The sequence below is a fragment of the Hyperolius riggenbachi genome, chromosome 9 (assembly GCF_040937935.1).
Source record: "Hyperolius riggenbachi isolate aHypRig1 chromosome 9, aHypRig1.pri, whole genome shotgun sequence".
Taxonomy (NCBI): domain Eukaryota; kingdom Metazoa; phylum Chordata; class Amphibia; order Anura; family Hyperoliidae; genus Hyperolius; species Hyperolius riggenbachi.
The window spans coordinates 42,790,527-42,815,120 of NC_090654.1; the positions used below are offsets into that span (position 1 = coordinate 42,790,527).

At 45.8% G+C, this 24,594-nt stretch overlaps 1 protein-coding gene across 1 annotated transcript in view; it reads left to right on the top strand.

The window, feature by feature from the left end:
* LOC137532273 (interleukin-17 receptor E-like) overlaps positions 1–24,594 on the top strand; it is a 131,238-nt gene that overhangs the window by 83,999 nt on the left and 22,645 nt on the right. The window contains exons 8-12 of the mRNA XM_068252605.1: positions 5,143–5,288; positions 7,005–7,067; positions 9,603–9,663; positions 15,166–15,347; positions 23,054–23,101. Of these exons, the coding sequence (XP_068108706.1) occupies positions 5,143–5,288; positions 7,005–7,067; positions 9,603–9,663; positions 15,166–15,347; positions 23,054–23,101 (500 nt within the window). The remainder of the gene's footprint in view (positions 1–5,142; positions 5,289–7,004; positions 7,068–9,602; positions 9,664–15,165; positions 15,348–23,053; positions 23,102–24,594) is intronic.

The following is a 24,594-nucleotide window of genomic DNA, read 5'->3' on the forward strand; positions in this document are numbered from 1 at the left end:
TCAGGGGCAGTTTGGATACAGATAATAATGAGGACAGCCGACATTGGTAATGAAGGGGAAAGTGAAGCATACACCCAGCAGGGCACAGGGCTGTACACAAGCTGCTGCTCCATGCTCTGTACACACGCTGCTGCTCCATGCTCTGTACACACACTGCTGCTCCATGCTCTGTACACATGCTACTGCTCCATGCTCTGTACACACACTGTGGCTCCATGCTCTGTACACACACTGCTGCTCCATGCTCTGTACACATGCTGCAGCTCCATGCTCTGTACACACACTGCGGCTCCATGCTCTGTACACTCTCTGCTGCTCCATGCTCTGTACACACACTGCTGCTCCATGCTCTGTACACATGCTGCAGCTCCATGCTCTGTACACACACTGCGGCTCCATGCTCTGTACACTCTCTGCTGCTCCATGCTCTGTACACACGCTGCTGCTCCATGCTCTGTACACTCTCTGCTGCTTCATGCTCTGTACACACCTGCTGCTCCATGCTCTGTACACGCTACTGCTCCATGCTCTGTACACACTCTGCTTCTCCATGCTCTTTACACCCGCAGCTGCTCCATGCTCTGTACACACACTGCTGCTCTATGCTCTGTACACACGCTGCTGCTCAATGCTCTGTATATACACACTGCTGCTCCATGCTCTGTATACACACACTGCTGTTCCATGCTCTGTACACATGCTGCAGCTCCATGCTCTGTACACTCTCTGCTGCTCCATGCTCTGTACACACACTGCTGCTCCATGCTCTGTACACATGCTGCAGCTCCATGCTCTGTACACACACTGCGGCTCCATGCTCTGTACACTCTCTGCTGCTCCATGCTCTGTACACACGCTGCTGCTCCATGCTCTGTACACTCTCTGCTGCTTCATGCTCTGTACACACGCTGCTGCTCCATGCTCTGTACACGCTACTGCTCCATGCTCTGTACACACTCTGCTTCTCCATGCTCTTTACACCCGCAGCTGCTCCATGCTCTGTACACACACTGCTGCTCCATGCTCTGTACACACGCTGCTGCTCAATGCTCTGTATATACACACTGCTGCTCCATGCTCTGTATACACACACTGCTGTTCCATGCTCTGTACACACGCTGCTTTTCTATGCTCTGTACACACACTGCGGCTCCATGCTCTGTACACACACTGCTGCTCCATGCTCTGTACACATGCTGCTGCTCCATGCTCTGTACACACGCTGCTGCTCAATGCTCTGTATACACACACTGCTGCTCCATGCTCTGTATACACACACTGCTGCTCCATGCTCTGTACACACGCTGCTGCTCCATGCTCTGTACACACGCTGCTGCTCCATGCTCTGTACACACGCTGCTGCTCCATGCTATGTACACACGCTGCTTTTCTATGCTCTGTACACACACTGCTGCTTCATGCTCTGTACACACACTGCTGCTCCATACTCTGTACACACGCTGCTGCTCCATGCTCTGTACACACTCTGCTGCTCCATGCGCTGTACACACACTGCTGCTCCATGCTCTTTACACACGCTGCTTTTTCTATGCTCTGTACACACACTGCTGGTCCATGCTCTGTACACATGTTGCTGCTCCATGCTCTGTACACACGCTGCTGCTCCATGCTCTGTACACACGCTGCTGCTCCATGCCCTGTACACACGTTGCTGCTCTATGCCCTGTACACACGTTGCTGCTCCATGCTCTGTACACACGTTGCTGTTCCATGCTCTGTACACACGTTGCTGTTCCATGCTCTGTACACACTCAGGCAGCAGCATAGTGCTGTGAGTTGCAGGATACCTGCAGATATTCTGGTGTCTCATTTTGTGCCTGTCCCCAGACACTGCCCCAGCCCTGGTCTGAGGGGGGATTCTGGGCAGCTGTAATCCCCCCTCTCCCGTGTTTGCCTATGCATGTAGCCTATACACTGTTAGTGGTATGTGCTGCACACAAAAATGTGTACTGCTCTGCATTAATGCACTGCAGCTCACCAGTGTGAACCAGAACATTGAAGTCTATGTCTGAGGGATCACTTGCCATGTGCAACGCGCTATAACTCACAGTGCTGCACATGGGGGGGTTTACACATTTTTTTTTTAATCATTGTTTAGCTTTCCTTATGTGTTTTTCACCTTATCCGTACATAAAATGGTTTAAAGTGAACCAGAGATGAAAAGGAAAAAGATTTTATACATACCTGGGGCTTCCTCCAGCCCCATCCGCTCCAATCACTTCCATGCCGCTGTCCTTCGCTGCCTGCAGCTACAAGAACCTGGTCCCCGCACTTCCGTCAGTCGGAGCCAGTCTGACATAAGAGAGGTGTGCTGTTTGCGTATCTCTGCAGCAGCCGCTGGAGAGATACGTAGAGGGCGCACTTCTCCTGCGTAGGCTGGCTCCGATTACATCAGTGACGGGACCTGGTTCTCGTAGCTGTGGGTAGCGTAGGACGGCGGCACGGGAGCGATTGGTGCACATGGGGCTGGAGGAAGCCCCAGGTATGTATAAAATCTTTTTCCTTTTCCCGTCTCTGGTTTCCTTTACAGGAAACCAGAGATCAAAAAAAAAGTTTTATACATACCTGGGGCTTCCTCCAGCCCCATCTGCCTGGATCGCTCCCACGCTGCCGTCCTCCGCTGCCTGCAGTTCCAGCGGCTGCTGAGCTCACGTTCTAATCCCAGCCATAGTCTAATGTCCTATCATATTATTATTATTATTATTATGTATTTATATAGCACTGGCATGTTCTGCAGCACTTTACACAATATGTATGTCACTGACTGTCCTCAGAGAACCTCACGTTATAATCCCAGCCATAGTCTAATGTCCTATCATATTATTATCATGTATTTGGACAGTGCTGACATCCACTTTACAGAGTACAGACTGACTGTCCTCGGAGGAGCTCATAATCTAATCCTACTGTAGTCAAGACAAGACTAATAACATTTATATTCTGCTTTTCTCCCGGCGGACTCAAAGCACCAGAGCTGCAGTCACTAGGGGCGCGCTCTATAGGCAGTAGTAGTGTTAGGAAGTCTTGCCGAAGGACTCTTTGCTGGCTAGGTGCTGGCTTACTAAACACGAAGAGCTGATATTCAAATCCTGGTTTCCTGTGTCAAAGGCAGAGCCCTTTACCATATATACAATTTTTTGAAAGGAATAAATCAAGTTATCTGTATTTTGGGAATTGTGGGAGGAGCTAATCCAAAGTGATGGAAACCTGTATTAAGAACCGCCAGTTATAGGCCCCTCCCCCTTCATTCCGCAGTGTGTTTATTACCATAAGTAAATGCACATGTTTGAGCAACAGTAAAACAGATGAAAATTGGTCCTATTTTTTTTTTAGTAAATATATTTGCATTCACAATCACCTGTTCCATTTTTTTTAAAGTAAATTGGCATTCAATTTGATGTTTATATCAACTCTAGTGTTTAATCTGTTAAACCATGTAGTGTATGCTTAGCTTAAAGTGAAACTGAAGCGAAAAATAAACGTATGATATAATGAATTGTAGGTCTAGTATAGATGGTTGAAAGAACATTAGTAGCAAAGAATAGAGTCTCATATTTTTATTTTCAGTTCTATAGCTTTTTTTTTATAACATTGCATCATTCTGTCATATTTGCAGTTTACAAACCCCACTCTGTATCGTAAGCTATAAAACAAAGCAAAGCTTATGACCATTTGAACTTCCCTGCAGTAAAACCTTATCACAACCTGTCTCTCACTATTTGATATATAAGTGCTTCAGAAAACAGGACCGTCTTTGGGTCAAAGAGCTCAGAGAAGCTCTTTTGCATAGATAATAACTTTCAAGTTTCTTAAAGAGACACTGAAGTGAAAAAAATTATGATATAATGATTTGTATGTGTAGTACAGCTAAGAAATAAAACATTATAGCAGAGACTAATATTGTTTCCAGTACAGGAAGAGTTAAGAAACTCTAGTTGTTATCTATGCAAAAGAGCCATTGAGCTCCACGACTTTCATGGCTGGAACCTACAGGGGCGATTTTGAGAGCATTTTTGGAGCGTTACAGAATGCTAGCGTTTTGCCAAAACGCTCAGCTAATGTAAATGGATGGGGCAACTTCCACTGGAGCGTTTGCGATTCCTCAAATCGCAAACGCAAGACATGCAGCATTTTGGGAGCGTTAGCGCTTCAATGTAAAGTATATAAACGCTGGCTTAATCGCTCATCAAAACCTGCATGGAGCGATTTTGCTAGCGTTTTCACGTTACCACACACTGTAACAAAATTAAAATTAATTGAAAGTACCAATCAGACTTTAAAACGCTAATCGCCACACAATCGCTGGCAAATTGATACACTTTGTAAAATCACTTCCTAAAACGCTCATGAAACCGCTGACAAACTGCTCATACAAAATGCTAGCGCTTGCGATTAGCGATTAGCGTTTTGCAGTGGGTTCCAGGCCTCAAAGTTGTAGAGAGCTCTGTCTTCTGAAGCTTGTTATCTCAACTGTCTGTCATTGCATTTTCTTTTTCTCTGCAGAGGACAGTTCAAAAGTTCACTAGCCTGCCCTGTAAACTCATTTTCAATGCTGAGTAGTGTGTAAACTGCAAATATTAGAGAATGATGCAACGTTATGAAAAAAACTATAGAACTGAAAATAAAAATATGAGAATATTACTAATGTTCTAGTAATTATCCGTACTACGCAACCAATTCATTATATATTTTTTTCCCCTTTAGTGTCTCTTTAACTCTTCATGTACTGGAAACAATATGAGACTCGTATCTTTGCTACTAATGTTCTGTTTCTTAGCTGTACTACACATACAATTCATTATCGCATAACTTTATTTGTACTTCAGGTTTGCGTTAATACAAACTATTGCAGTTAGGGATGGTCAATGAGATTATAATATTTTCAAATTGAAGCAAATTGTTTGCAAATATCTGCAGGATGGAATCAAATGCAGCACTTTCTTATCCATTTCCAAACTGCGTAGAATTAGCGCAAAGTTTGCGTGAAACTCAGAGATCTTGGCATCATCTCATTAGCCGCCTCTAATTCCAGTAAAGATCAGATCTCCATCATAAGATGATTAGGCTGTCTCTTTCTGTATTCATATCCTAATCACCCTGCCCTTCTATACCACCTGCAAGTACCATCCGATTTCTATTTCCAACTCTTCCCGAAGAGAAGGAGGATAGTCCTGTCCACATCTGACAACCATACAGCCTACACACGCTTGTGCCACATGTCCAGTGTCTGTGAAGATCTGGGACTGGAAGCCACTGCCAAGAAACTGGTAATAATTGTTTTCCCTTCAAAATAACGTAACCACTTCAGGACCACAGTGCTAAGCCTTCATCTTGCAGCCTGTCTGATCGCTACATGCGACCAATTATGGCCAGAAATTGGTTGCATTGCCGATTGGGCATGCTCTTGGTGATTATAATAATTCAATCGGTTGGTCACTCGGCTGCCAAGCCGCCTGATGTATGGCCACTTTAAGAATGAGCGGAAAGAGAAAGACAATGCTTAAAGCCAATGGCAACCGCTTAATAAAAAAAAGAAACTAGATACTCACCAAAGGAGAGGGAAAGCTCTGGGTCCTAATGAGCCTTCCCGTTTGAATACCCCGTTGATCCCCCATTTGTATCCTCCGCCGCGGGGGACTTCAGAGAATCTTCGGGAGCCGAGTCCTCTCGAAGACAGGTGTCTCCATACTGCGCAGGCGCGGTAGCGAGAGAGACGACGCCAGTATGAAGCGACCTGTCTTCAGGAGCACTCGGACTCCCGAAGACTATCCGAAGTCACCTTCATCTGGCGGAAGGAGCAGCATTTGACCATCTTAGTCAAATACTGCTCCCGGGTTCAGCGCTGCACTGAGGGCATTGGGAGAGAAGAGGGAAGGCTCATTAGGACTCAAAGCCTTCCGTCTCCTTAGGTAAGTATCTGGTTTCTTTTTTTATGTAGCAGTTCTCATTGGCTTTGAAGGAAACCTGAGATGAACGCTTTGGCACAAAATAAACATATCCATTTATAATAATAGATTTTACAAAATTACTATACCTGGTATTTTCACCGCTCTGGGGTGCCTTTTTGTGTTTTTTTTTTTTACTAAAACTCCACGCAAAACACAGTTAATCAGACAAGATTATTATTTAGTTGTCTCTGTGCAAAATTAAAACACCATTTCTGAAAACCTCTTATGACTGACAAATATAGATAAAAAAAATGTTTTTCAATATACCCTTACATTAGCAGTTCCTCCCATCTCATCACAGCTCTCTGTGATGCTCCAAATATACAGAACATGAAAGGAGAGCCAGAAGGGGGCAGGCTTGGGCTTGAAAAGACATCAGAGAAGACAGACTCAGCTATAATGATTCCTAAGCAAAGCCAGACTGAATGCTCAGTCGGGGATTTTATCAGGGCTGATAACAAGCAGGCTGAGCAGTGAAGGATGAAACAGAGAGCAGGGTAGGTGTTTTCTCTAATGTTCCCACTGATATATATGGTAAAATACATGAGGGTGCTTCGTCTCTGGTACACTTTAAAGATCTACTATCAAAGAAACTGTTGTTCTGCAAACCCCACACACCTATAGAGTTTTTAGCCAGCAACACTAGAAAGCTTTTCCGTGGTCTCTCAGTGCAGCCTGTGTGAAAAAAACGCCTTGTTTACCAGCTGATTGTAACAATTTTGTGATGGGGAGGGGGAGGCAGAGCTGAACTGTGACCTGGCTATCTCACATGGCTCATAGAACAAGTGTAGCCATCAGGATATTCATAACCTCAAGTGTAGCCACAAAAATACCTGATCTGGAGTATCAGAGAAAGGGAAGGTTAGTACTTTGGCACCCCCACACCTCTGGGCTCCCCTACAGTCACAGGAGCTGCTCCCCCAGTAGTTACGCCCCTGTGTCTATCATCTACTGTACGTAGGTGTGTGTGTGTCTACTGTCTACAATGCATACAGGTGTGTCTCTGTACTGACAGATTGACTGTTTACTTTGCAGCTGAGATCTTCCAAGAATACCTCATTATCATACGATACTCTTCTTCCTTGTTTATGTATTGAGGTCAGTACAATTTTTTCTTTGTTACTGCTATATTTTTCTTGTGTTGTATTATACTACTTCCCCTTTCATATGACATAATATTTGTATAAGCAATAACATGAAGCAAAACCTCAATGACTTTGTCTCTCATTGGCTCCAGCCCCATAAGCACTGTGGTTTCCCTTGCCGTCCTCTTCAGCCCCTTCGTTCTGGTAATCCGGTCAGTCGCCGCCAGTCGAGGACGTCTGGGTATGCACGGCTTGGCCCCAGGGAACGGGAGCGAGACAAGGGGTGCGCACGGCTGAGCCACGTATACGCAGAAGGCCACGACTGCCCGGATTACCGGGAGTCATAGCGGTGTAACGGAGGGGCCGTAGGGGATGGCGAGGGAGGCCACGGTACTTATGAGGGTGGAGGAAGCCCCAGGTAAGTATAAATTAGCGCAAGTGAACCATCTCAGGTTCACTTTAAGCCCCCTTGAGGCGGCTCAGTCCCTCGCCTTCTCCACCGGTGACTCCTTAAAAATGTCTTTAACATGATTGCCCTAACTAAAACGCTGCATCCCCGTGGCTGAAATCTAACTAACTCCCCTAGCAAAATCCACGACTTTTTTGGTTGTGGATTTTGCTGCCCTGTGCGCTTCCGTGAGAGGCAGAGCTTTCAGCTGCAGCTCTGCCTCTACACGCGTCTATCAGCACGTATCTCCGCCTCTCCCCCACCCCTCTCATTGAAGGAAGACTGAGAGGGGCGGGGGAGAGGCGGAGATACGCTCTGATAGACGTGTGTAGAGGCAGAGCTGCAGCTGAAAGCTCTGCCTCTCACGGAAGCGCTCCCCGCAGTGTGCCCCGGGGAGTTTGGGGGATTTAGTTAGATTTCAGCCGCGGGGATGCAGCGTTTTAGTTAGGGCAATAATGTTAAAGACATTTTTAATATAAAAACTTGATTTTAATGAGACTTCACAGTCTCTTTAAGGAAGCCCCAGGTAAGTGTAGAACCTGAGATGTCTTTCATCTCAGGGAGTTTAACTGATTGTAACTTTTGACAAATCCGACCAATGTTTCGCACACCTGTGATCAATTTTCCCAAATCATAAACTTTTTTTTTACCAAACTCAATTACCAAAAAATTGGTATTGCATGTGCGTTTTCCGCTATGTTCTATGGAAAACGTATATGCGATTCTGCCTAGTGTGTTCCTTCCCTCAAGAAATGTACAATTTGATTTTTTTATTGATTCTTTTATTTTTTAATTGACCTGAATTTTACAATACGGCCAATTGAAAAATAAATGAATGAATAAACATTGACTGTTTTTCTAAAAGGAAAAAAAAAAGGCAAATCGAATGTTTGTGCCTATAAATCAATACATCAAGAAGTTGACAATCTTACATCATTTAATTTTCTGAAAAAAGTTACCAGAATTTTCCGCCATTCCTGATCCTGTTCAATGCCAAATCCAATGACCATTTTGGGAGTTGTTCTAACCAGAGCCGGGACAAGGTCCTCCAGCACCCAAGGCTGAGACACCAAAGTGCGCCCCCACCCCAGCCGCCACACACTGATTGCTATTAGACTAAGAGGGCCACAGGGCCCACAACCTCCCCAACACCTTAATCTCTAGTTATCTGGCTTGCAGTCACTGCCATGTATCCCTTTTTCTTATTCCTCTCTGCTTCATACACAATTAGGATTGACAGCTGAATGAATTGTGCGCCCCCTCCTACACTGCGCCCTGAGGCTGGAGCCTCTCCAGCCTATGCCTCGGCCCGGCCCTGGTTCTAACTTCAGGACCAGAGCAATTTTCACCACTAATTCCCTTGCATAGGCGAATATCTAAGCCCCTGGAGCAATAAAATGGCCCTGGACTCAAAACTTCCTCTCTGCTCTAAAAGATAAGCAACAGCATAATAATTAAAGAAAAACGTTTCTTTGTTACAGCTGATACAAATTTATGGATGCAGACAGAAGGTTAACATCCTGTGTTTCCAAATTAGCTGCTCTGCCAAGGCAGAGGAGAGTCCTGAGCTGCCACTGCTGACAGCTCAAATTACACTTGTGATTAGACACAAATGAGGGGGAGTTAGACAGCCTAAGCTCACATACAGGGTGCATTTCTCTGTGTTTTCCGTATGTCTTGTGCAAGAGTTCAGGTCCACTTTAAAGCAAACCCAAGGTGAAAAAAAAATACTTAAGAAAGGTGAAGACTCCAGATTCCGCAAAGGCTTCTCGTGTCCCCCTGGAGACCACCATGGTTCGTGCACGACCGAGATTGTACTGTGCATGCGCAGCAGCACAGAGCCGCAGGCGGATATGTTCCAGGGCTCTGTGCGCACCAATCGTGGTCTCCAGGAAGACAAGGGAAGCTTCAGGAGGATGCTTCCCTCTTATTAGGTAAGTATTTGTTTTATTTTATTCTGCCTCGGGTTATACACTTTTTATGTCCGCTCACTTGTGCACAGCAGTGGTGAGGGAGGGATTGGGTGTGACTCCTGCTGCACAATCTTTTTTGTATTCTGATGCTGTTTTTCTTATTGTCTACTTATTCTTTACATTACAGGTATTTTATTACATTGACCCACGGATGCAAGTGTGTCCTTTTATAGACCAGCCGGAGCCCTGTGAGTGATGCTTTTACTGCTACTTCTGTCATGACCCTACAATGCAAGGGTGATGCCCTGGCCTGCAATGTACATAAACTAATGCCGGGAATACACCATGAGATGTTTTGGCAGATAGATGGTTTGATAGATAATTTCCAACAGGTCCGATCTGATTTTCAATCGTTTTTCTGATCGATTTCTCACAGAAGTGATTGGAAGTCGATCAGAAAAACGATCAGAAAATCGACCGGACAGTAAATCTGCAGAAAAATCTCATTGTGTATTCCCAGCATAAATCTTCATACACCATTAATCTGCATCGCACTTAGCAATCAGTAATCGATTGTTGTTGTGTTGTTGTGTTGTGTTATAGTCAGGCAGCATGTGCTGTTCTGTGGCGGGGAGGAGGGAGCAGAATGCTGCTGTGTGTCTCAAAGGACAACTGTAGTGAGAAGAATACGGAGGCTGCCATATTTATTTTCTTTTAAACAATACCAGTTGTCTGGCGCCCCTGCTGATCTATTTGGAGGCAGTAGCATCAGAATAACACCTCAAACAAGCATGCAGCTAATCTTGTCAGCTCTGACAATAATGTCAGAAACACCTGATCTGCTGCATGCTTGTTCAGGGTCTATGGCTAAAAGTATTAGAGGTAGAGGATCAGCAGGAGAGTCCGCCAACTGGTATTGCTTAAAGAGAACCCGAGGTGGCCTTGTATTACGTAAGTGGGGCACAGAGGCTGGTTGGGCACACTAACACCAGCCTCTGTTGCCCCATCGTGTGTGTCAAAGACCCCCCTGCTCGCCGCTATACCCCCGCAGAGCTGGCGACACGCAGCGTGTCGCCAGCACAATGTTTACTCTAGCGCTGTCTGTCAGTGCCGCTCCCACGCCTCCTCCGCATCGCCGCTACCCGCCCTCGTCCCTTCCCTCCCGCTGATTGGAGGGAAGGGACGAGGGCGGGTAGCGGCGATGCGGAGGAGGCGTGGGAGCGGCACTGACAGACAGCGATAGAGTAAACATTGTGCTGGCGACGCGCTGCGTGTCGCCAGCACTGCGGGGAGTTTAGCGGCGAGCAGGGGGGTCTTTGACACACACGATGGGGCAACAGAGGCTGGTGTTAGTGTGCCCAACCAGCCTCTGTGCCCCACTTACGTAATACAAGGCCACCTCGGGTTCTCTTTAAAGAACAACTGTAGTGAACAGTATATGGACTGGGCTGTAATATTTATTTCCTTTTAAACAATACCAGTTGCAGCCCTGCTGATCTATTTGCCTGCAGCAGGGTTTGAATCACACCAAAATCAAGCATGCAGCTAATCTTGTCAGATCTGACAATAATGTCAGAGACACTTGATATGCTGCATGCTTGTTCAGGGTCTATGGCTAAAACTATTAGAGGGAGATGATCAGCAGGACTGCCAGGCAACTGGTATTGTTTAAAAAGAAATAAATATGGCAGCCTCTGTATACCTCTCACTACAGTTGTCCTTTAAAAGGAAGTAAATATGGCAGCCTCCATATCCCTCTCACTTCAGTAGTCCTCATCCTTAACCTTTTGGGGACCAACGTAGTTTGAATCTACGTCCAGCAGGTGGTGCTGCCGCCCTGACTGGACGTTGATTTAACGCCCACGCTAACAAACCGCCCCAACGCGATCGTGTGCACCGGAGAGGGGAGATTAAGCTGTCATATGACAGCTGACATCTCCCCTCAGCAACCATCGCATATGGCTGCTGATCACGTGATCACTATGATCGCCTGTGTATCGGTGATCTCTTACAGAGCTGCGGCGGTAGGGAGGGAAAGAAGAGGATCCACTCACCTTCCTGCCGTTCTCCCAGCGATCGGCGCTCCCCTCTGCTCTGGCCGGCATCCCTACTGTATTGACGCTAAGTGCCGGGTCCCGGCTTGATGACGTCATCAAGCCGCAACCCGGGATTTAGCGTCAGTAGGAGCCGGGAAGACAGCGAGAGCAGAGGGGGCTACAGCTGCTCATAGCTGGAGCCTGGGAGGTGAGTAAAGGCTGCCAGCAATACGGGGGACACCTGGCCACCCAGGGGGGGCCATACCTACGTGCACAGTAGAGAGCCGGCTGCATGACCCCCCCAAACGCGCCCCCCCCTGCATGTAAAATGCCTGGAACCTAAACTGAGAGGTATATGGATATTTCCTTTTAAACAACACCAGTTGCTTGTCAGTCCTGCTGATCTCTTTGGCTCCAGTAGTGGCTGAATCACAGACCTGAAACAAGCAGGGTTAGGCAGCCGGTCCCGAAGGGGTTAAAATCTTTTTTTCTAAGAAACAGCATCTGGGCTGTTACTTTTGTTTCAGGCACCGACTCATGAAAGAGAACCCGAGGTGGGCAGATGGGACACAGAGGCATGTTCTCTGCCTCATGACATGCCTCTGTGTCCCCCCACCGCTGCTCTCTGCCCCCCCACTGCCGCGCTATAGCTCCCTGAGATTAGCGGCAATATGTGTCGCTATCTCAGAGGTAAACACAGGGAGAAGGATTCCCTGCTCCAAACGCCCGGCAGGGAGGTTTCTACAGGGTTTCCTGAGCTGCAATTGGGCAGCTCTCTCCCCCTGGCCACTCCCCCTGCCACTCCCCTGCCTCCCTGCATGCTGGTTGAAAGAATGAATCTCGCATGGGACTGTAGGCAATACTGCACAAATAACTTACCACTTAACCTAAAATTGAAAGGACACAAGACACTCCAGGCTGGCATTTTAAAGGCCGTGGCCATCTTTATTTTGTCAATTTAAATAAATAATTAAAATTCTTGAGGTCCATAAATAACTTTATTAAACATAAATATATAAAAATAACTGTAACTCAGATGCATATCTGACTACTACAGTCCAGATATGCATCTAACATGAACTTTAAGACCCCAAGTTCTTCTGATCATGCCTCCAGGCAAGTCCTGACTTCAAAAAGAATGATCAGGACGTCTTCTGCAACACCATAGGGAGTGGTGGGCGGGGAGCTCACCTTAAGCCACAGAGGTGACAGGCAACTAATGGCTGGAACGGACCCTTCTTATATAGTGCTTACTCACACCTGATTGGTCAAGAAAGTCTACCTTGACCCTTAGCAACATCTGGCAAACGTGCACTCACCTGTCTGCCAGCCAATCACCATCACTCAAGCTGATTGACATCATCCTGACACACTGCACCACAATTCAGCCAATCAGGAAAGACTTTACCTCACAGAGGGAAATCTAACTCTCCTGACAGAAACCTTTGTATGCTATATTTATAAGCCCTAATGATGTTTTAACCCTGCTTGATTGCCCCAGACCCATGTAGGGCCTGCTTTACTATTAGGCCCTATTTTATTTCAGCATCGTGACCTATATAGATCAAAAAAGTAAAAGTGGGCCATTGTGGCCCTCAGGAACGGCTGGGAGCGGCGGTTTTTGCAGCTACCCCATCCGCTCAGCCCCCCGGATCAGGTAGCCTACTTTTTTTCTTTTTTGGAGCCCACCTTGGGCTCTCTATAAAGGACTACTTAAAGGACCACTCCCGCGAAAAATGTAAGCAGTTAAAACCTGACGGGTTTTGAACAAGTCCATCTATTTATAGGGGATTCTCACGGTTTTCTTTGTTTTAAAAAGCATTTCCTGAACAGCAGTTGCAAAGTCTAATTGACAAAATAGTGTGAAAGCGAGTAGGGAGGCTGGCTGGTATCTTACTATTTTGGCAGCTAAACTTCCATTTAGGAAATGCTTTTGAAAAAAGAAAACTCTGAGAATCCCCCATGAGGAGATGGAGTAGTCCAAAACCTGCTGGTTCTATCAGATTTTAACTGCTTACTTTTTTCGCTGGAGTGGTCCTTTAACATGGAACTAAAGTCAGTTTATTAACATAATTTCCTATGAGAGCACAGTTAATGACATACACAAAAATCAGTAATGTTTAAAGAGAACCTAAACTGAGAAAGATCTGGATTTTTCCTTTTCAAATAATACCAGTTTCCTGACTCTCCTGCTGATCCTGTGTCTCTAATATTTTCAGCCACAGCCCCTCAACAAGCATGAAGCAGATCAAGTGCTCTGACTGAAGTCAGACTGGATTCGCTGCATGCTTGTTTCAGGTGTGTGATTCAGCCACTACTGCAGCCAAAGAAATCAGCAGGACTGACAGGCAACTGGTATTGTTTAAAAGGAGACATCCAAATCCCTATCAGTTAAGGTTCCCTTTAAATGTAAACAAAAGTATTTTAAGTTTTCATGAATCCAATATACAGGTTTTGCCCCGCCCCCCTTATTGTAAATACAGGCAGTCCCCATCTTACAAACAGGTTCTGTTCCCGGAGATTGTTTGTAAGTTGAATTAGTTTGTAAGTTAAGTCCTGTGGTAAACATGGTGAAACATAGATAAATGAGTTACTTTCAGATAACTCTGGGTGTGAACTTCTAGTATAAAATATGTTTTAGTTTGTTTTAAAATTGCTTTTAACCACTTCACTACTGAGGGGTTCTTACCCTTCTGTACCAGAGTAATTTTCACCTTTCAGCGCTACTTCCATTCATTCACCTCTAACTTTATTATTGCTTATCACAAGGAAATGATCTATATCTTGTTTTTTCGCCACCAATTAGGCTTTCTTTGGGTGGTACATTTTACCAAGAATTATTTTATCCTAAATGCATTTTAACAGGAAGAATAAGAAAAACCAGAAAAAAATCATTATTTCTCACTTTTTGCCCATCATAGTCTTAAAATAATACATGCTACAATAATTAAAACCCAGACATTTGCCCATTTGTCCCGGTTATTACAACATTGAAAATATTTCCCTAGTACAATGTATGGCGCCAATATTTTATTTGGAAATAAAGGTGCATTTTTTTTAGTTTTGCGTCATCTCTATTTACATATTTTCAAAATTAACAGAAATAGTCCCTAAGGTAACTATTTATGAATGTTTTTTAATTGTCTTTTTTTATCCAAAATTTTTATTTGGGTAATTAGTGTGGAAGGTAAGGTGTTAATTTTAAATGTAAGTGTGGGTCTTTTTATTAAAATAAATGTATGTAGGTGTAATTTTACTATTTGGCCACAAGATGTGCTCGCGCATTATTTTCTGTTAGCGTTCTATAAGTATGCAAACAGTAAGTAATGCGTGGACGTGTTACTTCAGTAGTTACAATGACCGCAGGATCTCATTGATGTCAGCAATCATTGTCATGGGGCTTAGATTAATTATTGGGAACAGCATTCCCATTCATTCATCTCCAGTCTAACGATCAACAATGAGAACGCACATGGGAGCAAGCGGTGACCGTCGGGGGGGGGGGGGGGGGGGTCACTTGCCTGCTGACTTGTATGGCTATGCAGCGAGCACTTAAAGCTGCAGAACCCTAATTAGTAAAAAATAGCCTGGCCACTAGGGGGGGTGTAAGCCTGTGGTCCTGAAGTGGTTAAATGAGGAAGAGCATTTCGTAAATAACTGTTATATTTTCACACAGATGTCAGATCTGCTTTAAACCGACCAATCTCCCCACAGATGCCATGAATTTGATGAGCGTGTCGGCACAGTGTTTCATGAATGGTACGAGGTCCATGAGGATGATGTACGATTGCCCTTGTAAAAGCGTGCCTGCTGTGTCCCTCTGCAGGAAGCAACGTGGTGGCTGCGTCACTGTGCCTGATGCCACCATCCTGGAAGAAGCGTCCGAGGACGGCATGGTTTGTTCACCCTTCACATTACCACCATGCTAAAGTTATAAACATAAAGAATAGCAAGAAAAGTTATTTTACTATGTTTTCCAACATCCGTTTCACCTAGAACATACATGTCAAACTTCGGCCCGTGGGCCAAATCTGGCCCTCAAAGCCATCAGATCTGGCCCTCAGGTGGTTTCCCCACTTTGCATTATGTTTAGCCCACTCTAGACCACCAGAGAAGCTATATTGGAGGTGAAGCCCTAGATCAGGGCTTTTCAACCCTGTCCTCAAGTACCACCAACAGTGCATGTTTTGTGGAAATCCCCAGAGGTAGTTAATCAGCTCTGCTGAGACACTAATTACCTCACCTGTGCATGTTTTGTTGTGGTTTACTGCAAAACATGCACTGTTGGTGGTACTTGAGGACATGGTTGAAAAGCCCTGCACTAGATCACCAAGGAAGCCATATGGGGAGGGGGACAGCACTAGATGTACAGTGGCTGGATAGTGTACTGGTTAAGGGCTCTACCTTTGACATGGGAGAGCAGGGTTCGAATCCTGGCAAGGGTCAGTATCTATTCAGTAAGGAGTTCAAGGCAAGACTCCCTAACACTGCAGGGTGGCCTCTTGAGTGCGCCCCAGCGGCTGCAGCTCTTGAGCGCTTTGAGTCCGACAGGAGAAAAGCACTATACAAATGTTCGGATTATTATTATAGATGAGGGAGGGGGGTCAGTAGACACAAGGGAACTGCATGGGGGAGTGAAGGAGGACCACTAAACACCAAGGAACTGTATAAATGAGGGAGGAACACTAAACACCAGAAAACTGTATAGGGGAGGAGGAAGCAATAGACGCCATGGAACTGCAGAGGGGAGGGAGAAGGCCCACTAGACAACAGGGAACCATATAGATCAGGGGTAGGGAACCTATGGCTCAGGAGCCAGATGTGGCTCTTTTGATGGCTGCATCTGGCTCACATACAAATCAGTAGGGGGTTGATTCACTAAGCTACACTGCTCAAGCAGCGCAGCTCAGTGTGGCAGCGCAAGTAACATTTTCAAAGTTGGCACGCTACTGCTGTAGCACGCACTGCTAACTTACTTGTGCTACCCCAATACTAACATCTGCCCCAATTGTCCCACTCTGGACCCTGTCAGATTCAGTGACTTTGTAGGACGAGATCCCCCGTACTTTCATTGGCCCAATAGGGCCAAAGTGCAGGGATCTTGTCCTACAAAGTGAATCAACCCCCCAAATCAGCTAGCTAATTGTACAAGCTGTTAGTCTGTATTTCTCCTTTCTGGCTCTCAGGGAAATTGCTGATGTTGCTGAAACCCAAGAGAAGCTGAAGACGTTTCTGATACTTCCGCTGGGCGGCGGATCAACTGTATACACATCACCATAGCAACGAGGATGTGAGCCCTCTGCTGCGCATGCGCACTGTCCCAGTTTGAAACATATTGTATGGCTCTCACAGAATTACATTTTAAAATGTATGTGTTTATGGCTCTCTCAGCCAAAAAGGTTTCTCAAGCCTGATATAGGTGATGGAGGGAGGAATAGACACCAGGGAGATCTATAGGGGAGGGAGAAGGCCCACTAGACAACCAGGAACTATATAGGGGAAGGAGGGAGCAATAGACCCCAAGGAACTGTATAGGGGAGGGAGGGGGGCCATTAGACACCAGGGACCTTTAAAAGGGAGGGAGGTGGCCACTAGACATTGAGGTTGGTCCCAGAGCTCAGTTTCGGCTCACTTTGTATATGAGTTTGACACCCCTGACCTAAAACATAGTAGCTCTGCCTATTCTAAATTCCTAGCAATATGGCGGATATAATACTTTAAAGGACAACTGAAGTAAGAGGAATATGGAGGCTGCCAAATTTATTTCCTTTCAAACAATACCGGTTGCCTGGCAGCCCTGCTGATCTATTTGGCTGCAGTAGCGTCTGAATCGCACCAGAAACAAGTATGCAGCTAATCTTGTCAGATCTGCCAACAATGTCAGCACAGTGGCATAGTGAATAGCACACTTGCCTTGCAGCGCTGTGTCCCCGGTTCGAATCTCAGCCAGGTCAACATCTGCCTGGAGTTTATATGTTCTCAACAGTGTCTATGTGGGTTTCCTCTGGGCACTCCGGTTTCCTCCCACATTCCAAAAACATACAGATAAGTTAATTGGCTTCTCTCTAAAAATTGGCTATAGACTACAATAGACATATGACTATAGTAGGGATTAGATTGTGAGCTTCTCCGAGGGACAATTAGTGACAAGGCTGTATTTACTCCTTTAAAGCACTGCGGAGGATGTCGGTGCTATATAAATACTAAATAATAATAATCTGACAATAATGTCAGAAACACCTGATCTGTATGCATGTTCAGGGTCTATGGCTAAAAGTGTTAGAGGCAGATGATTAGCAGGGCTGCCAGGCAACTGGTATTGCTTACAAAGAAATAAATATGGCAGCCTCCAAACCCTTACTTCAGTTGTCCTTTAACCACTTGAGGACCCACCCTTTACCCCCCCCCCCCCCCTCTTAAGGACCAGCGTTATTTTTTGTGATCTGTGCTGGGTGGGCTCTGCAGCCCCCAGCACAGATCAGGTTGCAGACAGAGCGATCAGATCGCCCCCTTTTTTTCCCCCCTATGGGGATGATGTGCAGGGGGGGTCTGATCGCTCCTCCTGGCTGGCATGTTGCGGGGGGGGGGGGGGCACCTCAAAGCCCCCCTCCGCGGCGAAATTCCCCCCTTCCTCTCCTACCTGCTCATCCCCGGCCGATCCCCGGCCGCTGATTAGCCGGGGATCGCCGACCTGCCTTACAGCAGCGCCGTACAATGTAAACAAAGGAGACAAATGTCTCCTACGTTTACATTTAGTCTGCGAGCCGCAATCAGCGGCTCGCAGGCTATTCACGGAGACCCGCTACGTGATCTAACAGGAAACGGCCGCTCGCGCGAGCGGCCTTTCCTGATTAATTAGGGAGGCACCTGGCGATGCACAGTTGCGTCGCTGGTCCTCCAGCTACCACTTTGCCGCCACACGGTATGAGTGTGCGGTCGGCAAGTGGTTAAAGCAAACCTGAAGCAAAAAAAAAACCTTATGATACAATGAATTGTATGTGTAGTATGGATGATGAATAGAACATTAGTAGCAAAGAAAAGCATTTTATTTTCAGTCATATACAGTGGTTTGCAAAAGTATTCGGCCCCCTTGAAGTTTTCCACATTTTGTCACATTACTGCCACAACCATGAATCAATTTTATTGGAATTCCACGTGAAAGACCAATACAAAGTGGTGTACATGTGAGAAGTGGAACGAAAATCATACATCATTCCAAACATTTTTTACAAATAAATAACTGCAAAGTGGGGCGTGCGTAATTATTCAGCCCCCTGAGTCAATACTTTGTAGAACCACCTTTTGCTGCAATTACAGCTGCCAGTCTTCTAGGGTATGTCTCTACCAGCTTTGCACATCTACAGGCTGAAATCCTTGCCCATTCTTCTTTACAAAACAGCTCCAACTCAGTCAGATTAGATGGACAGCGTTTGTGAACAGCAGTTTTCAGATCTTGCCACAGATTCTCGATTAGATTTAAATCTGGACTTTGACTGGGCCATTCTAACACATAGATATGTTTTGTTTTAAACCATTCCATTGTTGCCCTGGCTTTATGTTTAGGGTCGTTGTGCTGCTGGAAGGTGAACCTCCGCCCCAGTCTCAAGTCTTTTGCAGACTCCAAGAGGTTTTCTTCCAAGATTGCCGTGTATTTGACTCCATCCATCTTCCCATCAACTCTGACCAGCTTCCCTGTCCTTGCTGAAGAGAAGCACCCCCCGAGCATGATGCTGCCACCACCATATTTGACAGTGGGGATGGTGTGTTCAGAGTGATGTGCAGTGTTAGTTTTTCTGCCACACAGTGTTTTGCATTTTGGCCAAAAAGTTCCATTTTGGTCTCATCTGATCAGAGCACCTTCTTCCACATGTTTGCTGTGTCCCCCACATGGCTTGTGGCAAACTGCAAATGGGACTTCTTATGCTTTTCTGTTAACAATGGTTTTCTTCGTGCCACTCTTCCATAAAGGCCAATTTTGTGCAGTGCACGACTAATACTTGTCCTATGGACAGATTCCCCCACCTGTGCTTTAGATCTCTGCAGCTCATCCAGAGTCACCATGGGCCTCTTGACTGCATTTCTGATCAGCGCTCTCCTTGTTCGGCCTGTGAGTTTAGGTGGACGGCCTTGTCTTGGTAGGTTTACAGTTGTGCCATAATCCTTCCATTTCTGAATGATCGCTTGAACAGTGCTCCGTGGGATGTTCAAGCCTTTGGAAATCTTTTTGTAGCCTAATTAGCCTGCTTTAAATTTCTCAATAACTTTATCCCTGACCTGTCTGGTGTGTTCTTTGGACTTCATGGTGTTGTTACTTCCAATATTCTCTTAGACGACCTCTGAGGCCGTCACAGAGCAGCTGTATTTGTACTGACATTATATTACACACAGGTGCACTCTATTTAGTCATTAGCACTCATCAGGCAATGTCTATGGGCAACTGACTGCACTCAGACCAAAGTGGGCTGAATAATTACGCACACCCCACTTTGCAGTTTTTTTTGTTTTTTTTTTTTAAAATGTTTGGAATCATGTATGATTTTCGTTCCACTTCTCACGTGTACACCACTTTGTATTGGTTTTTCATGTGGAATTCCAATAAAATTGATTCATGTTTGTGGCAGTAATATGACAAAATGTGGAAAACTTCAAGGGGGCTGAATACTTTTGCAAACCACTGTAGCTTTTTTTTTTTTTTTTTTTTTTTTTTTTAATAGCATTGCATCATTCTTCTCATAGTTGCAGATTTAAACCCACACTCTGTCTTTTAAGCTATAAAGCAAAGCAGATGTAACGACCCTTTGAACTTTCCTGCAGTAAAACCTTATCTCAAGCTGTCTCTCACTGTTTCTTGGCTGTTTACGTGCTCCAGAAAACAGGACAGTATTCCTCCCAAGTTGGGTTGAATAGCTTAGAGAAGCTCTTTTGCATAGATAGCAACTGAAGTTTTTTAACTCTATTTCTGTACTGGAAAAAAATTAGACTCTTTTCTGTGCTACTAAAGTTCTATTTCTTATCTGTACTACACATACAATTCACTCATCTCATAAGTTTATTTTTACTTCAGGTCTGCTTTAAAGTGAAGCTTAAAGGGAAGGTCCAAGCAAAAAAAAAAAAATGAGTTTCACTTACCTGGGGCTTCTACCAGCCCCATGTAGCCATCCTGTGCCCTCGTAGTCACTCACTGCTGCTCCGGTCCCCCGCTGGCAGCTTTCTGACCTCGGAGGTCAGGGCCGCATTGCATACATTTTTACGCATTCCAGCTAGTGCAGGAACAAAAATGTATGCGTTGCACCACTAACGCGTAAAAATGTATATGTTAATGTTCCTGCACTAGCGGGAATGCGTAAAAATGTACACAATGTGGCCCTGACCTCCGAGGTCAGAAAGCTGCCAGCGGGGGACTGGAGCAGCAGTGAGTGACTATGAGGGCACAGGATGGCTACATGGGGCTGGTAGAAGCCCCAGGTAAGTTAAACTCATTTTTTTTTTTTTGCTTGGACCTTCCCTTTAAGTTAGTGTAAAAAATGCAGTTTTACTGATCTGGGGCCTCTACCGCCCCCTGCATTTGGCCTGTGCTCGGAGCGGTACTCTAGGATGCTCCGGTCCCTTGCTGCTGATTAGCTTCATTTCCGCAACGACAGGCCACTGTGCCTGCGTGGCCCAGGCTGTGCGTGTCCTCGTTTGTTTTCCCAGTCCTGTGCAGACGCAGTAGAGATTTTCTTGTACTGTGCCTGCGCAGGAAGCTCCTGGTGACAGGAGCGTGAACGAGGACATGATCCAGTAAGTAGAAGAAAGGGGCTTTGTGATGTGATGTGAAAACAGCTGTCGACCTCCCCACCAGCCTTGTACCTCTCTCTCAATGTTGCATGGGACATGTAAAGTATGCCTTTTAACTTGTTACAATTATAATTAAAAGTGAAGTTTTATCAAGGGATGTGCAAAGCCCCTTTCTTCTACTTACTGGATCTACAATCAATGTTTTGTTTTTTTGCACTCCTTCAGTAACTTTTTCAGCTTTCCTGTGCATGGTTTCTTCTTGATTTACTGCCATTAGTGAACGAGGACACGCACAGCCCGGGCCACACAGGCGCAGTGGCCGGCGACAGGCTCAGTTGCCGAAATCGAAACTGAGCTGCGGCGGAGCACTGGAGCATCCTTGAGTACTGGCGCAGACTCAGGCCGACTGCAGGGGGCTGGAGGAAGCCCCAGGTAAGTAAAACTGCATTTTTTTACACTGACTTAAGTATCCCTTTATAAAGGGTCACTTAAGTGTGAAAAAAATGAGTTTTACTCACCTGGGGCTTCTACCAGCCCCCTGCAGCTGTCCAGTGCCCACTCAGACTCGCCTGGATCCTCCTCTCCCCGCCGGCAGCTACTTTCACTTTTGGCGACAGGCCTGACAACGCATCTGATACTTCGCGTTCCTGGCCACAATAGCAGTATGGAGGGCGCTATTGCGGCCAGGAATGCAAAGTATCAGATGCGTTACCAGTCCTGTCGGTGCTGTTGCCGAAATTGAAAGTTGCTGGCGGAGGGGAACAGGAGGATCCGAGCGAGTCTGCGTGGGCACAGGACAGCTGCAGGGGGCTGGTAGAAGCCCCAGGTGAGTAAAACTGATTTTGTATGCACACATAAGTATCCCTTTAATTCAAGTTGTTTCTGCAGCAAGCATGCAGCCAGTGGAATCAGGGTATCTGATATGCATTCTGAATCAGTGACTCAAAGATCTACAGGGAAAGGTTAGAGCACAGGTGTCCATCTCAAGGCCCACGAGCTGAATGCAGCCCTCCTTGCCATTTTATGTGGCCCTTGAGAACTACAAATGTGCATTATTGTAAGCAGTAAATGAATGACAGCATCCTGTCTTCAAACCTAAAGGAGCACACTGGGGACAGTCTCAGTTTGAGCCAGGGTGCAGCAACAACCCACAGACCTTGAGACCCCCCTAAGTCCCCCCTCCCCCATCCTTTGTTATTAAGACAGAGCCCAGCATGACAGGCTCTATCTTTTTACTTAAAATACTGTATTTTTGGACTATAAGACTCACTTTTTCTCCCCCAAAAGTGGGGGGAAAAGTCACTGCGTCTTCTAGTCCAAATGCAGGGAGTTCCTGACTTGTGAACACCTTCTAGTACGAACCTCCAACCCGCCGAAATGTTGGGGACTCCCTGTACTGCGCCCATGCAGAGAAGGACACAGGGGGACAAACTGGGGACACAAAGGGGCATACAGATGGACACAAGGTGGACACAAGAGGTACAAGGGGGGCATGAGGTACAAAGGGGGCATAACCCAAAAGATGCCCCCTCATCATGAATGCACCAGGTCTAGTATATGTTTTTTCCTCTGGTTTTTGTCCCCTAACCCTAGGTGCCTCCTATGGTCAGGAGCGTCTTATAGTCCTAAAAATATGGGTACTTTTTAAATCCAGGAGAAACGGCTATCTCAGGCAAGGCAGGCACATTCACTGCGAGGTCAGTTTTAGATTATTATTATTAGTCTCCAAAACTGACAAGATTTGCTAATTTTAGCATTTTTGTTATTGACTGATACATCTTGTCACTCAGTTATTCACTTATGTCTAATTTTTGTTGTATTCCAGGCTTATTACATTGATGATATTGACATAGATCCTCACCTGTGTTTTAAGGTAAGGCTGTACTTCCGTGTCCGCACACCCAGAATCCTTTGTTAGCAGAAATATTTTATTTCTGGGCAATTATTATTCAATTTATAGGTTCACAAACAGGCATTGTTTTTTCTTTTTAAGTACAGAAGGTTTGCCATTTACATCTGTAGCTAATCTTTTAGAGCAAACAGGAGTTTTGTTCCACTTGAGGGCTGTTATTTATTTATTTTTTTTGCACTTGTTTTTTGCATTGCGGCGGGGATGCGATGCTCCTATTTCATCCCGCCACGACGCAAAGAAAGACAGTCATGTGACCCGGCAGCAGAGTGCAGCCTTTGGGTCCTATGCATAGAGATACCCCGGCTCAGTGACGTACTCCCTGCTGGACAGGGAGTACCTTGCTGAGATTCCCATTGTTCTGCGCATGCGCGCTGTGCCGCACCACGCTCCTTCGTTTTACGCGCCCTGCGACACGCATAAGCTTGTATTTCAGCAGGCTTTGTGCTTTAGGCCTGCGGTAGCGCGCTGCAGCTCTTGCATCGGATCGGATACTTCGCACCGCCCCATGTTAAGTGTGATACCATTTATTGGCTAACTTAGAGATGGATAAACAGTGAGCTTTCGACTTATAAAAAGCCTTCGTCGGACTGGTTCCTGACCAGAACTGAAAAACACAGCTTATATACACTGACATCCAGAGGAGAAACATTCTTTAGCAAACATAAATGTAATTAGATGCCTTAAGGGCTGGTTCAGACGGACGTTTGGAGGCGTTGCGTTTGCTGGCGTCGCGTTCAGCAGCGTTCGCGTGCGTTTGGATGCGGTCGCGTTTTTTCTTCCCCTAGGGGGACATTAGCCGTCGCGGTTAACCTCCCCTGGAAGCTACATGTAGCTTCCAGGGGCTCCTTGAACGCCAGAGAAAATCGGGACCCAAACGCCGCGTTTGTGTAAACGCGCTTGAAAGCTTGGTACAAACGCTCCCATTCACTTGAATGGGAGCGTTTAACACCAAGCCCTGAACGCTGGCTGTAAACGCTCTGCAAGCGTCCGTCTGAACCAGCCCTAACTGTTACTGAGGAGGCTTTCCCAGGCATCTTATCGAAACTGATAAGATCTTATCAGTTTAGATAGGATGCCTGGGAAAGCCTCCTCAGTACAGTTAATGCTGGGAATACACGGTTCGTTTTTGCCTTCGTTTAAACCTTCGATTCGTTCGGTAAACGAATCGAGTGTTGAAAACGTATGTGAAAATAGTCATAATCTCATTATAGTTTCGATTAATAGACCCCAAAAACGAACGACTAGTGATCGAACATGTTTGATATTATCTCTCTTTATCCATCTAATCGAGCCATTGGTAGGCTTGATGGCTGTTCAGATCGATTATATGTTCGTTTATGCTAGTCCGTCCCTGTAAAAAGGGATTTTCGTTTCGTTTCTTTGCAGCCTTCGATCATTGGAAAAACGAAACCATCAGAATCGGAAAAAAAAACGAAACCGTGGGTGGTGATATT